The sequence below is a fragment of the Polistes canadensis genome, unplaced genomic scaffold, assembly GCF_001313835.1.
Source record: "Polistes canadensis isolate GaletaPanama2010 unplaced genomic scaffold, ASM131383v1 scaffold_28, whole genome shotgun sequence".
NCBI classification, from domain to species: Eukaryota; Metazoa; Arthropoda; class Insecta; order Hymenoptera; family Vespidae; genus Polistes; species Polistes canadensis.
Genome location: NW_014569575.1, coordinates 528525 through 545689, shown reverse-complemented (window position 1 = coordinate 545689; position 17165 = coordinate 528525). Strand labels below are relative to the sequence as shown.

The following is a 17165-nucleotide window of genomic DNA, read 5'->3' as shown; positions in this document are numbered from 1 at the left end:
TCTCTCTCTCTCTCTCTCTCTCTCTCTCTCTCTCTCTCTTTCTCTCTTTCTTTTTTCTCTCTATCCTTTTTTTTTAGTTTATCCGAGACATTGGAAATACTTGACTAGACTTCCCTTATTTGTTACGAAAGAAATAAATAGCACGGATTATTCACGATAATGTGCATTCTCAATATGGTTACGTGTACAATCGTATTATAAAGATACAAATTAAGTTTTAAATAAACATAATGGAATTTCCTATCTTCCATCAAGATATTTCCGCTTGATGTTGCAAAATTATTTACCTATGTGTGTATCGGAAGGGACGGTTCAGAAAATAATTATTTTTCTTTTAAGGAAAAATACGATACAGATATAAATGTATGTATTATATAAGCAGTGTTTTTTTTTTTTTTAGGTATGATATTCCAAATACATTTTAAAAGTTAGGATTGCAATTTGTGTAATAGTGAATAAATGATATACATATATATATATATATATATAAATGATAAATAGATGATAAATAATTTTTTTAATTAGTTTTTATTTAATAAAAATTATCTATGATACTCGTGTGCGGGTTGATTTCAATGAGACATCCCGATTATCGTTATCATTAAGGTACCAATGAGGCAGATACGATGTTCGAAATTTTTATAATGATATATTATATATATATATAGTTAGATAGTGGTATTTCCAATTAAACAGTTTACTTGACACGCAGTATTCCATCGTCTATGAATAGACAGATAGTTATCGAACCTCTCCATGTAATTTTTATGTCTTTTTTATACTTTTTTTTCTTGGAACGAAAAAGCCCAAGTTAATTTTTATCGAGGTCAAGTAATTAGATGATTAATGTTCTATGAAAAGCACAAATGCATTATCTGCATTCTTTAGAAAATTGTCATTGGGAATCTCGTAGTGTTAATGTACGAGATATGCTGAAGATAACAAAATTTGATAATTAGACTAGAGATCAGACGTTTGATATTCGGCGTAAATGAATTTTTATTGATAATGGTAAATAACCAATAATTTATTGCAATGTCAATGACTATCGTTAGATCAAATAACGTGCTTTTTTAAATACAAGGTTAACCAAGAATTTCCAAGAACACATTTAAAAATATATGTTTATTTTTTTATTTTTTATTTTTTATTTTGCAAAAGCAAAATTCCTTGGCTTCCAATTTAACATTTCGAGAAATAAAGAAAAAGAAACATAATAAATAAGAGATGGATTTTTAAAATCACCTTCGTTTAACTTGTCTCCAACTCCCCTTAATATGTTTCTAATTTTATTTAAATTAAAATAATAGAATTAGAAATTGTGCCTGACTGTTCCCAACGTGATAATCTCAAAATAACTGGAAAAAAATTCAATATATCACATATGATCTATATATATATACATATACATGCATGTAAATATAAAAGAAATAATAGTTTTCAAATATTTTGAAATTGTGAATGAAATGAAATTTGGTTAATATTTTCCAGGAATCATTTATTTAGATTTGCTTTGACGTGGATTGGAAAATTCGATCATACTATAGATGTACATGATCGAGTTGCGTTCTCTAAGAAAACGCAAAAACGTGGGATGGGAAATGATTTTCTTACGTAATCGAACTAAAGTTTTTAGGCAAAGTATATATATACGTAATTCGTGGAAAACGTTTATAAAGACAATGTATGAAACATCAAGTTGGAACTTCCAGCAGCTCGTTCAAAATTGTGATCGTAGGCGTGCCTCTTACGAGGAAAGAATTCGAAAATATATTGTGTAGATACGTTAATATACGTTACGCGTGCGAGTATGTGCGGAGTTCCGAACAGGAAATAATTCAACAGGCGAATTTAGAAGCTGTCTTATTTATTTTCATTATCTTTCTTTCTCTTGTTCCGTCTTTTTCTGATTTTGGATCTCTATCTCTCAATAAGAAATGAACACTTTAAGGAAATACAAAGATAATCATTAAATTTTCCATTATTTTTGAAATAAGTGGTACATTTTTTGCAATACGTGTAATTTGAAATATATAATTTTTTTTGACTCGTCGTGGCAAGACAAAAGTTATACATGAAGCATCATTACGTTTATTGTTAATTAATGTTATTTATTAATAATAATATTCTTAATAGTATGGCATTCTCATTAGAATAGCTATTTATTTGCGATTCAACAAAAATATTTCTTTGTTATTTATTTATTTATTTTTTTTTTCTTTTATTGCTAATAAAAATTTTCCACCGCGTTTCTACACATACATATTAGTGGCTAATCATGCGACCGATAAGGATATAACTTACATTAATGGATTTCGATATGGTAACGTGGCGCAACGCATGCGTTATCGTACTTTTGAGAAAAATGCAATAAACGTGTCGGCTTCACGAACCAGACGGAATACTCGCTGTATTGTCAAGGGAGATTTTTATTTCTTTGTAATGATATAGTAGATATATCTACATAAACGAGAGATATATAGAACTTTTATTAAAATTAAAAAGAAAAAAAAAAAGAAAGAAAAAAAGTGCCAAGTATATTTCTCGGGGTTTTTTTTTTGTGTGTATGCATTTTTCGTAGAATTATTGCAAGCTTCGTGACTGAAAAATGATTGGATTGTTTCTTTTTTTCTATTTTTTATGAATACGTTAAGTTCATTACGCGTTAAAAAGCAATGCCGTGCATTTGGTCACGTATTAAGTATTCTAAATATATTTTCTTGATTGTAAAAACTTGTTTTTATGTAAAAATACAAATTCTAATGTAAAATATTGTATTATATAAGACTATCCAAGATTTTTCTAACGTTCATTGTGATGTAATTATGAATTTTGTATAATACATATATAAAAATGTTAGAAAGCAATAAAATAAATGATTTGGCGAACGTGATACGGTTCGAAGTAGGACACGAACGGCTGTCGTCAGACACCGAGTAAGAACAAGAAATTGTGCTACCGATAAATATCGGCTACGTCACTAATTTATTTTCTTTTTCTTTTTCGATTTTCGTATACTCCTCTTCTTTCCCTTTCCCTCTCTCTCTCTCTTTTCATCTAGATTCAAATCCAGTGATTATATTTTTAAGAACACGCCCCCATACTGAAATTGCGTCACGCATACGTGCCTCCGTTTCTGTGTGCGATTAGCATTTCCAATTCTCAAACGTACGTAAGCATTTATGCGATGTATCTAACCGATTTTGTCTGAATGATAATACATAGAACGTCGAGACTGTTATCTTTTATCTTACAATTAGAAAGATCAACAACGACAAGTCTTTATCTTGAACACTTTATTCGACACGTTTGACTTAGTAGGGGGTCTTGTATAATTGCATCATTTCATTCTAATCTCTTATAATTTGATGTAACTTTAAAGTCATATATATATTATTATTTGTTTTGTTCAATTAAATATTCAACAAAATGATTATTAATATATATATATTTCAAGATCTTCATATGAATTTACTTACTTAACACTTTAATATAGTACAAATATACATGTATTATTAATATAATACAACATATAAATGTTTCTTTAAAAAAATTTGTTTTCTTTTTTCTATTTTTTTTTTTTTTTTTTTTTTTTTTTTTTTTTAGCTTTTTACATTAGAAACTAGACTGTTTGTCGAGAATTATAAATAGAATTTGTTGTTATTCGTAATGTGTCCAGGTCGTATGATGATAACCCGATCTAGTTAGAAGTTGATGTAACAAAAGGAATTCAAAAGAAATAGTGATTGGAAATTGATATTTTGTTACAAATGATTATAAAAGTTTTAGGATGAACAACAGATATTCTTAGTGCATGGATATTTATATGTATGAATTGGTTGGTACGTAATTCCATTATGAAACAACTTTCTCTAAAGTCGGAAAATCCCAGGTACGTTCTCGTGATCGTCAAGGATCAAGTTTTTGCATCATCCAACATTTTACATCATACTTTTCAAACATTTCAATGCACATGCGACAATTAGTTAGTTTATTTATTCTAGATCTATGTTTACTCATCGTCTTCTTATAACTTTGTAATAATTTTACATAATCGTACATAACGTTACAATAATTAATACAAAAAATAATAACTATGTATGTAACAATGAAAACGAAACTTTTTATTGAATTACATCAACGTAATATAAATCATATTCTTGGTTATATTAAAAAAATGATTCATAGATCCTCGATCGAATTTATCATAACACATTTTCATTTATTTTCTTCTAATTGAATAAAAAAAAATGCATTTTTATGTCATAGAATTATGACATAACATGATAAACAAAACATCGGTGAACAAAAACATCAGTTATGATAAATTAACGTTTCCGATACGACGAAGAAACGGCAAGGTCAGTTTCCAGATCGTTTTTCTATCTTTCTACCTCTTTCTCTTTCTGATTTAACTTGCTAAAGTCTTGATTCGATAGGTCAAGAAACTCTCTCTTGTTTTTACTGGGTTTTTTCGCTTTGGTTATGAGGAGTGACGAAGAAAGCTGATGTTTACATGATACGAGTCAAGGTTATTCCTTGCATTTTTGTATGCGTATGCATGATTCCGTGCATTAACCTCACACACACGCGCACACACGCACACACATACACAAACATATACCTGCAAGATTGGAAAGTAAACGTGCGAAGCATGACATCATGAAAGATGTTTACATCTTACTGAATTACTTCTTGGTATCTCCAATTTTTTTAAATACCTTCTTGTTATTTCCAATGTAACAAACAACTTCTTGGTATTTCCACTATTTAAATTTAAATTAAAGAACTATTTTATTTAATAATAAAATACGTGATACATAATAAGGACTCGAATTTTAGTCAATTGTTTTTGATTTATGAAATGAGTCACGTATTTAGAACTATGGTACAAATGGCAAATTCATTTATAAATGAGATATATATATTTCGTAGGAACTTATTTCATTCAATCATTTTGACTCCACTTCTTTTTCATTGATAATTTTTTCTTCAGCGTATGTGTGTTATTTATGATAAGACGATATTATAACATGTTTCCAAGAAACTTCAATTACGCTTTTTAGTATTTAAAAATATCACACCTATAATATATATTTATCATTTTCATTTATAATTGCAACAAAATTAATAATTATTTAATATCCGAACTTTTTTTTTCAAAATATCAATTGCAATTACTGTAATTATGTTGTTATAAAATAATATAATAATTATTACTTTGTGATATTGTATAATATAATATTGTAACTTTACATAATATTATTGTTGATTTTATGCGTAATGAGTCTGATGCAGGATTTCTGAAATAGAATAATCAATTGGAAAAATGACGAATTTACGTTAGAAATTTTGCAGTAATTATTATTCAACGAATTGGATTGTAAACAAGAATGAAGTTCAATCACCAACAATGTTCGTCATCAGATTTAATTTTTTCCTTGTTAAAATCAGACGTCATTGAAACGAAAAAATTGCGCGGAGTAGTAGAGAAAATACTTCGAGGAAAGGATAAATGATCTGCCCAATGATGTTCATTTAATCGAACATTGTTTCTACGTATTTTAACCCAAATAATCTCTGATTTTTTTTTTACAGATAGTTCACGGGGTTAAACGATATTCATCATCTTTATTTATAGATTTCATATATTTTCTTTCGTTAATAAATAAATATACATAAAAAATATAAAGGTAAAATTTAGTTGTTTCTCTTGTCCAAAAATAAAATTATTAATAAATAGGTATCTTAGGGAATTTGGACATTCAAAAGAAATAGAATTTCGTTTTGATAAGTTGGACGTTTCGTCCCTTTATTGGGACTTYTTCAGCAACTGGAAATTTTCTTTTATTGTTATTTTTATATTGTGAAATACACATGAGACCCATACATAATAAAATATTAGATGTTACCTTCATCTCTAAAGTTCAGCGTCTTTTTTATTTAAGCAGACATACATTTTTTTTAATATTCAAAATACTATACATCTACACTTCGTTATCTCTTGATCCGTTATATTTGAACACTCAACAAAACTGTTTCAATCTAGACTAGTGTTTATTAGTCTAGATATCCTCACTGTTAAGGTGTCTTCTATTTCGTTGTTCTATTTATTATAATTAAATTTAAAAATTCCATTATAGATGTTATTTAAATTATTTGTGTCTGTTCTAAAATTAACTGTATTATATGTATATGAAACATCATAAAGATGGCATTTGTCAAAAGTGTTAGATTTTTCATATTTGAAGATATGATTTATTCGGTATATTATATAACGTAAACAGGTATACGAATAGAATTTGCAAGCTTGTTGATTGTGTTGCAGTCACTCCAGGCTCACTTTAACAATTTAAAGCTACTCTTGTTGGATGACGAAACACGAGAGAAATATTGAATTACCAAATTTCGCGAAGATTTTTCTTTGTAGTTTCTTTAAAATGATTATTTAAATTTCAGTCCTATATTATTAATTTTAATATCTCGAAATAACAATACAGTAATCCAAATAAGCTATATTGAATCACATATATGTATTATCTCGTATTCATTAGTGTGTAATACAATATTATTTACTATACATTGTTTGAAATTTAAAAATAAAAATTCGAACGTGAAGTTATTGGAAAGTTATAAGGTCACTGGATATTAATACATAGGTGAACGCTAAAAATTGAACACTTCGTTTATATATTCCATTATTTTGTCAAATTAAAACAAAACAAAAACTGAAAATTTCTATAGAAATCAGATTTTTGGTTATCGATTGAAAAAATATTGAAATGTTTAAAAATTAATTAAATATTTGTATATTAACTCGTGAAATATTATTCAAACTACTTATTTATAATTAAATTGAATTAAAAGTAGTAATCGTTATTATAGGTTGTTTTGATTAGTCATGAGAGAAGAGAATTGGAGCACTTAAGTATATCCTTTTTCGTAGGAGGAAATAGAGGGGATAGAAGGTATAAAGCAAGATATTCATGGTGCGAAGTTCGCAGTCATCGAAGGAAGTGAAATTGAAGTGAATCATTTATTCGTACTTTATTACCGAAGAAAGAATTCGTATCTTACAATTCGAGAGGAAACATCGAATAAAGTAAGTCAATGAAAATCCTTATCGTCAAATTATTTATCAAATGTGTGCCCATGATTATGAAAGTGGTCTAAGTCAAAATTACAAAAAAAAAAAATGAGTTTATCAGTTATTCCAAACAACACTATTTTAAACTAAATTAATTCAATATAATTTTCATGATATTGTCAAAAATGAATCGTTAAATAGTATTTATTATTTCAATATTATATAGAATTCATTTAGTGTTCAAATGTAATCCTTTAAATATCTCAAAACAAGAGATATATGACTTAGATCACTTTCATAATTATGGGCACGTAATGAAAAATTATTTTATTAGACAGTCAACGATATTTAGATTGGTTTGAAAATAGTCAAACAATGTACCTATATGATATAAAACTAATTTTTCTTTTTTTTTCTTCTTGTTTTTTTTTTGTCTTTTTAAATAGAAAACATTCTATCTATATATATATTATCGAATAATAATTCAAAGGCCCGGTTATTTTTACTGAAAAGAACGTTTTAAAAAAGATGTAAAAGAAAAGAAAAGAGAGATAATCGGCAAACAAAGGAATAATTACTGACGAGGAAAACGAAAGCGCAACCCTTGCAAAATTAACCCTTAGAAATGTTCCATCTGGCGGTACATCAGTGTACTATCAAAGCATGGAGCGATTCGCAGGCGTGGACAGAGTCAGTTTTGCCCCTTCTGTCCGTAAGGCAGGTCGAAAGGGGGAGAAAAAGAGTGTAGTCAAATAATTTGTGTTCCTACCGGCTGAAATTTGCACATAATTTGTGTTACGTCGAAAGGATGAACTAGTTTAACTGGTAGTAGTAGTAGATAGTCAAAAAGAAGGGTGTGATCCATTTTTAGGGGTGGGGGGTGGCCATAGAAAAAGATAGAACAAGGAGGGAGGAACCATAGGGAAAACCATAGGGAAAAACCATAGGGATATATGTATATTTGAAGTGAAGACAAACAGGGTATGTTTCAATCCTTTCTTATTATTTCATTATACGTATCTAGATATTATAAATTTTTTTTTTTTCTTTTCGTCCTTTTATTTTTCTTCCTTCTTTTGTTTCTTTCTCTCTCTCTCTCTCTCTCTAAAAATACAGAACTATTGAGAGATTTATCTCATTTTCGTTTAATATTTATATTTTGTCTCTCTTATTCTTCTTCTTCTTCTTCTTCTTTTCCTTCTTCTTCTTCTCCTTCTTTTTCCCATCATTTGATTTTATTCTATATTCGATTATTAATTCATTTTTACACCATATTGAGTTATTTCTTGCAACCATACTTTTAACACGCAGATGCAATTGCGCACGTCTCGAAGGACGCGCGAGCACAGAGTAGAAGTATGACAATATATACGTATGTGTGATAATGACATGAAGTACAAGGTTGCACGTGTCGCTCTACTAGCTCTGTGCCCTTTCTTCGATACTTACTATCGATGAGGATACAATTTTTCTATAAAAATGTACCGGAGTACAAATTTGCCAGTAAAAAATAGAATATAATAAGATTTAACAAAATATATTATTACGATTATTATTATTATTATTATTATTATTATTATTATTTGCGACGATCTTTTATCTTGTCCTTGTGCGCCATCCTCCTATCTTTTCTTTTACATGCATAAAAATTATATTTATAGGTGCGAGATGAAATATTTTATTTTTATTTTATAAATGTAATACCGTATATATATATGCGCGTATTTTCTTACCTTTCGATATTTGAATTTTAATCGTTCGGTTCTCAACAACATTTGGCTCACTATCAGAAGAGACATGCATAAGAAAAGTCGAATGAAAGATAAAATCTGATAGAAAACTCAAAAGGATTATAGACTCATTGTTAATATCTGCTGCTTATGTGTGCGCGTGGTCGTGTGTATATATATATATATATGTGTGTATGTTATGGCGCACGCTTCAATACGTTACAACGAAGTGCAACCTGTTAAACTTATGATAGTTCTATATATTCGTACGTATATATAAATATACATATACACATATACATATACGTAAACATATACATATAGTATAGTTGCTTTATTTTCATTGTAAAAATACCGTCAATTTTAAACACGACAAAGTAGGTTGCGCGAATACGTTATGCATAGGAGATAAGATAAGAATGGAAAGAAATCGTTATGCAGTTTTATCCTTGGATATTATAATATCTTTTTTTTTTTTGAAGAAACAATTAAAAATTAACGACTTATTTCTTCGACACTCTTAAAAAGAAAAAAGTAAAATAAGTGAATAATCCGATCAGATTAACTTTTTATATATATGTGTTGTGTTTGGTTTATTTTATTTTATTACTCGTTTTTTTATTTCAATTATATAGAATTGATATTACTACTGTAAGAAAAATTGTGCGTTCCAGTTGGATCAACAATGAAGATAACGACACATCGAATGAAGAAATTATTTTAAATTTGGATCAACGCAATAAAAGAAAAAAAAAAAAATAAAACAAGATCATCCTACTTGAGTTTTTTTGTATTATTACATTCCAATCAAATTTCAATGTTATTTTGCGTCAATAGGATAAAAAAGTCATGACGAGGGAGTTGATAATATTGTATCAACTACTTTTTATTAATCTTTCTCTTTCTCTCTCTTTCTTTCCTTCTCTTTTTTTCCCCTGCAACTTTAAGATTAAAAAACTTATGTAAGATACGCATAAAAAGATAAAAAAGGCGCGTAAAAGATCGTTAAAATATATATTATAACGTGATTATATATACGGTACACACGTTCATGGTATATCTAACGCGATAAAAATTTCTAAGTAAACCGCAACGTATTTTACAGCTAACGATCTTTATTATTGTTCTTGGATACGCAACGAATATACTTGTTGCACGTGTGGAAATAAGTTTTCTTTTTTTTTTTTTTTTTGAGAAATATAAATTTTTTTTTATTATTTTCACATTCGTTCGATCGCGTGACGATTCCCAAACAACAAAGTCGTGTTCCCGTTAACGACAATCCACAATAGTTTTTTCTTTTTTTTTTTATTTTTTAATTTTCGAACATATTGTCAGTCATTTTTGCGAATTATACGATTGGTTGGGCGGTCCCTTTGAAAGTGGCCCTATATACTCCCTTTTTCATTTGATTTCATCGTATTCCCCGAATCTCTCTTCTCTTGCGCCGAATGTCTGCGCTTCGGTACAACGTCGATAAAGGGAAATCGATTCGGTTTTCATCGTTTCATCGTTCACTCTATACCTATTTATTACAATAACAAAAAACGTATGATATTAAGTGACATCGAAAAAGTATTTAATTTTTTTCATTTATTTATCATTAACTTATAAAAATATCAACGCTATTTTTTATATTTAATATATATTTATTTATTTATTTATTTATAGGTGTTATTTATAAGATCAATGTTTTCCAAATTTTATATCGATCAATATTTTAAACAANATTTTTTTTTATTATTTTCACATTCGTTCGATCGCGTGACGATTCCCAAACAACAAAGTCGTGTTCCCGTTAACGACAATCCACAATAGTTTTTTATATATTTATTTATTTATTTATTTATAGGTGTTATTTATAAGATCAATGTTTTCCAAATTTTATATCGATCAATATTTTAAACAAATGGCCAGTATTTATGAGTTTATAAATTAAATGATCAGAGCCTATATATATATACACTCTGTATTATAACTTCTAAAACAACTCTACTCTCATTTTAAATATCGATCAATTATTATTTATATCGAACAACATATTCATATATACTTTAAACATTTGTTTTTTAAAACATTGTTCAAAAACATCGATTAAGTATTTTTCATTAAATTATTTGTAATTTGTTTATTCATTCTTTTTAAATTTTGATAATTTATTCCTTTCTTTCTTTTTTTTTTTAATCATCTTTCCTCATCACATTTCTTCTTCAGAACACTTAAAGGTTTGTTGTGAACATGACGAGTTCGAGTGTAACCAAGACGACGCAATGCAAATGTTCGTCTTCGAATGTAATAATTAATTCAAGAATTTATATGTATTCAGATATACACGCATTTATTTTATTATTTTATAACGTGATAACGTTGGTAAATAATGGTAGAATAAGAATTTTTGTTTATTTAAATGTGTTCAAGTGACAAGAGTCAGAAGTGATTAACTTTTTCATTGCAGCGAGTTGCACGGTCCTTACGGTTCTAATCAATCAATCAATCAATCAGTCACCCTATTGTTACTTAAGTTCACTAGTAACCACATTATATGTTTAAAACATCAAAGACGATGTTTGTTAAATAGGAATGATAATTTTTTATTTTATCAGAATAGTGGCAGAAGAAAATTAAAATCACATACATTTCTGTTTCTCGCAAATTATCCATTCCCTGTTCTATAGACCGAGTATAACGCCAAACTTTATTACATAAAATATTAACGTTATTTTCGATTTATGAACAAATTGTTCTTGACGAAAGTTTGAATAATTTCTATAGCCACGAAATTAATTTACAATCTTCTATTAAACAATTTTCAAATGTAATTTATATATACGTAATATAATAAAAAATATATAATAATATTTATTTCATTATTCGATGTATTTTATTTTCAAGTAAATACAAAATACATATATTCGTAAAAACACATACATAACGAATTACCTTTTTAACATTATATATTTGAAATAATAAATCCATCAATTGAAACATATTTTCTCGCAAATAAAATTACAAAGCAAAGGATTTAATTACCATTAAACTTTAACACGTTATAATTTTATAAAAGTCAATTTTCAAATTAACAAAGAAAATTTTGTTTTTGACATTGGTTAGCATAATGTGAGTCTCAGAGATATATACACGCATCTACATAGAAACATAGATAAGCGTGAAATATGGGTTACGGAAGGGGTGACATTTCGATATTTATCATGCATAGGTATGGCGACATCGATTATTTTGTGGCATGCTTTCCATGCGCACGTTCACATCGTTGAAAGAAGTATAGCAAACTCGTACCTGTGCTTCATTCTCTATTCGCAATATTGTACATTTGTAACCACATTTTGCATTTACATGAACGTAATTATATTTATAGTATCAAGACTGGCCATTAATGTACCGTATGTAAACTTTTGTCATCTCTTACCGTAATATCCTACGACGTATTTATAGTCTTTTTATAGAACCACTCTATTGGAGAAAAATCATATAAATTATATTTATTATTTATTTATATAATATATATATATATTATACTACGTGCGCGTATTATATAAATACCGAGTGATCCAATATACCAAACAGAAATATCTTATTTATTTTTACTCTTATGGAAAAATCTTGTCAAGGATCAACTTATACTATTTTAATAATGGAATCCTCGTGTTCCATGCTGGAAAAGAACCTTTTCTCAAGGTCATTTTTAAATTTTATTGGAATTTTTTCTTTTTCTTATTTGAAATGGAAATTTATGAATTTTTTCTTTCCATAAATTAACTTCACGTTTTATTATGAAAAGAATGATATATTAGAGTACAAAGTAAGTGTTTTTTTTTTAAACAAATTTATGAGACTAATAATTAGTCGTATTTTGTTTCTTGTAGTTAAAGATAAAACCAAACGTTATAGAAAAAAATGATAAATGATTCGCAGTATTTTATTTATTATAATTATATTTTCTTTTTTTGTATTATTATAAATGATGCATATAATAGTGCCAAGAAAAATTTGGAAATAATTCTCTATATTCTTGGTGTGTTAGTTTAAGTTTTCTAGAACACGCATAAGTGTAGGAATAGTTAAACTACCAAGGGGGAGGATAGGTGAATTTATTCAAGAAAAAATATCTCATGCCAATCGATCTTATTCACGTGAACTGTCCTCACGATATTTCCATTTAATCATTTTAGACAAACAATACAAATACAAAATCGTAATAACAAATAAAGAACATACAAAAATATATATATTTATACGAATAGATCGATCAATATCTTAGAATGTTTGAGCAAACATTAGCATCGTTCTTTGACACATAAATCATAAGATAGTATACTAGGTTTATTTTTTCTAGGAAGAAAATCAATCAAAGTCTATGGTAAAGTAGAAATATTATATGTTGTGTTCTGGAACATCAATCGATTTTTCTTATAAAATAATAATAATAATAATAATAATAATAATAATAATAATAATCTGATAAATAATTTGTGAAGAAAATAATGAAGAAGTAATTGATAATTAAATATGATAATCTAATTTTATATATTCGGATTTGTGTTAATAAGTAGTGTCGAAATATTTACTAGTTCATATTTAAATAAACAAAATTTTCATTAAATAAATGATTTAATATTTTGTGTGTGTATCTAAATAAAAAATACTATTTTTCTTTTTTTTTAAATTAACAAAATTCCTACAATACTTATTGACCAATCCGATATAAATTGTGATTAGGATGACAAAATGAAATAATTATTAATTCTCACGATAATTATAATATATTTCTTATCATTATCTCTTATTTCTTTCTTTTTTTTGTTGTTGTTAAGAGTTAAGGAAGGAAGAGTTTTTTGAGTTATCATCAAAATGGGTACAACAAGTGCTTACACTGATTCGGAATGTATCAGAGATGAGACCAGAGATACTTCGATCGAGGCCTTCTTTGCAGATTCAGTAATATTCGTAACCGGAGCAACTGGTTTTGTCGGAAAAGCTCTCATAGAAAAACTTTTACGATCGTGTTCAAGATTAAGCAAGATCTATTTACTGATTCGTCCAAAAAAGGATCAAATAGTTAAAGAAAGATTTAAGATGCTCATGAATAATTCGGTGAGTTTTAATTGCGCGCGCGTTACATATTTTATTTTAAATTAATAATATACACGTTTGGGATAAGACCATTGTTTTATTCAATACCGTAAAATATATGAAAAGATAGAAAAATAGGTCAAGTTATTTTATCAATTCTCAAAATTGTCAAATAATTATATAAAACTTTATGACTGGATGTTTAAATATTATAAACAAAACGTCAAATAGGAAATAATGTCACTTGAATTGTTTTTAATGAAAATCTTCTAATCAAATTAAAATCAATATTAGATCATTGTGACGATTGTATAACTTTCTGCTTAACTTTACCCATATATGATTATCTAATTCATTATTTTACGATTAAGGATAAATATGGATACGCTAATGGGATTTTTATTTACAGATTTTCGATAAAATTCGTTGTGAACATCCCGATTTAATAAACAAAGTTTATCCGATAAAAGGAGATGTGAGCGAAAGAGACTTGGGTTTGAGTCACGAAGACAAAATGAAATTAACTCAAACCGTAAATATAGTTTTTCACTGTGCAGCTACCGTGCGTTTTACCGAACCACTCAAATTAGCCGTAAAGTTGAATATTAGAGCAACTGATAGGATTTTAGATTTATGTAAATCCATAACCCGTCTTAAAAGCTTTGTTCATGTTAGTACAGCTTACAGTAACGCTGATAAACACGAAGTAAAAGAACACGTTTATAAGTGAGTTAATATTTTTATTGTAATATAGATAAAAAAAGAAAAAAAAAACAATTGATTCAATCGTTGTTTGAACGGAATAACGTGAATGAAAATATTTAATAATGACAAATTAAACAATTTTACAGAACTAAAATAACGCCGCAAGTTATCATGGATATGTGTGAAAATCTCGATGATGATACATTAACGGTATTAGAAACAAAATTACTTGAGAAACATCCAAATACGTATACACTAACAAAAGGTATAGCGGAAGAGCTCGTATCGAAGAAAGGAATTGATTTGCCAACTATAATAGTTAGACCTAGTATAATTTGTGCTGCTTATCAAGAACCACTTCCAGGATGGGTAGATAATTTATATGGTATTACAGGTATGTGACCGGATTATATAAATTACTTATATTTATTTGTCTAAATATAAAATATTATTCAATATTATACTTTGTATTTTGTAGGTATTATAACTGAAATCGGTAGAGGTACCATTAGGAGTATATACGGGGATAAAAAATTGAAAATTGATGTTGTACCTGTTGATTATGTTGTTAATACGTTGATATGTGCAGCTTGGCATGGTACGGTACATCGTAACGGTTCAATTCAAGTTTACAATTGTACGAGTAGCACTATCAATCCTATTAGGTAATTTATTAATAAAAGAAAACAAAATTATTAACAAAATGTTCAACCATGAAAATGTTAAATTTATATTTGTTGTATCTTGTATTTTACAGTTGGGGAGATTTTGCTAAACACATAAGAAAACACGTTATAGAATCCCCATCGAAATATGTTATGTGGTATCCTAACGTTGCGATTAGAACCAACAAATTAATTCATAAAATAATAGTCGTTATATTACACTTTGTACCTGCATTCTTATTGGATGTATTGTTAATATGTCAGGGTAGTAAACCGATGTAAATATTATCAAAGAAAAGGTAACTCTTAAATCGATAAATATGAACATATCTATATAGATTTGTTTATCTTTTATTATACAGTATGTTGAACATGTCGAAACGTATCGATCGAGCTGCAAAAATTGGATCATTTTTCGCCTTACACGAATGGGATTTTGCTCTAGACAATATGATGGATTTGATTAAACATGTTAAAACTATGAACGATTGTAATCATTTTCGTGTTGACTTCAAGGATATTGATTGGGATGCGTATACGCGTCAATATACTTTGGGTATTAGAAGATATATTTTAAAAGATCATCCTGATTCTTTGAACAAAGCACGAAGTCGACTTTCCAAGTGAGTCTCAACTATATTATTCATTTATTTATTTATTCTTTTCTTTGTTAAATTTTTACATTTAAAAAATTGCATTTTTGTCTTTTTCTATGTTACAGGTTGTATTGGCTACGTAAATTAATTCAAGCCATGAGCATCTTATTTTTGTACAAATTGTTAAAATACGTTGGTTAGGAAATATTCTTTTATGTTTTGCTCAAAAAGCAAACAAAAGATTGATTAAACGTCATTAGGAAGAATTATTGTGGCCAATAAAATCATTTATTATTTCATAATTTTGTTCCTGTAGATAGTAAAATCAGCGATTTATTGTAACATAAATTATTTATTGATGACCAATTACGATTTAACGATTTTTACGCTACATTACAGACAAGAAAGTAATATGAATAGAGAAACTGTCGAGACTATAATAAAAATAAGATTTTTCTTTTCTCTACTTAATCCTTAACGCAACGTCCACAAATTATTTAAATGTACATACTTCTTTATAAGAGCAACAATTACGCTTAAACACTTGAAAAAAAATGTACAAATTTGACGTTAGGTAGAGTTCTATAAAAGAAAAGAAAACAAGAAGAGATAAAATAACGAGAGGAGAAAAACAAGACGGACCACCGATTTTTAAACGTTTCGATTGTAATACTTTTCACGCATATCGCATTTATTGTAAATTAATTGAATGAACTGATCAGAAATTTCGCATATTTATTGTAATTTCACCGTTATTCTTATTTATTATTTAAACATTGATTGTATTATATACGATGATAAATAAATACATTTGAAATACTTTTAAACACGTTGAAAATTCAATTCTATTTTATATCTGTAAATGTTTATTAAAGATATTAATAGATTGCTTACGTTGAACGAAACAAAAAAAAAATATTGAAAAATTTGATCTATAATTATTATTAGATATTGCGTCTGAAAACGGGCAACACTCCAGATTAAGTCGATAACACCTCATATATAGCAACCCCGTCGTTCATATGCGTAACGCGGTATTGCCTGTCATAAGGGGTATTAAAAAAATTTATTGACGGTGTACGTGAGTAGAATTACCAATAAGAAATATAAAGCGTTGCTTATCGTCAGGGGCACCAATAAAAACGCGATTGAAGTGAAACTTCTTAAATTTTTTACTTTGATATATATATATATATATATATATATATATATATATAACTTTATTTAATTATTAGATTATTAGTTAACAATTGTAATTAATTTATTTCTCAACTAATTTTTCTTAACTTAT

The 17165-nt window shown here is 27.6% G+C and overlaps 1 protein-coding gene across 1 annotated transcript; it reads left to right on the top strand.

Moving 5' to 3' along the window:
• The first annotated feature begins 7755 nt into the window (after nt 1–7755).
• On the top strand, nt 7756–16701 carry LOC106784010 (putative fatty acyl-CoA reductase CG5065). The gene is made up of 8 exons (XM_014743086.1): nt 7756–8068; nt 13650–13929; nt 14318–14634; nt 14760–15007; nt 15092–15278; nt 15371–15556; nt 15641–15901; nt 16000–16701. The coding sequence occupies exons 2-8, from the start codon at nt 13687–13689 to the stop codon at nt 16073–16075; spliced, it is 1518 nt and encodes a 505-aa protein (XP_014598572.1). The 5' UTR covers nt 7756–8068; nt 13650–13686; the 3' UTR covers nt 16076–16701.
• The last annotated feature ends 464 nt before the right edge of the window (nt 16702–17165 follow it).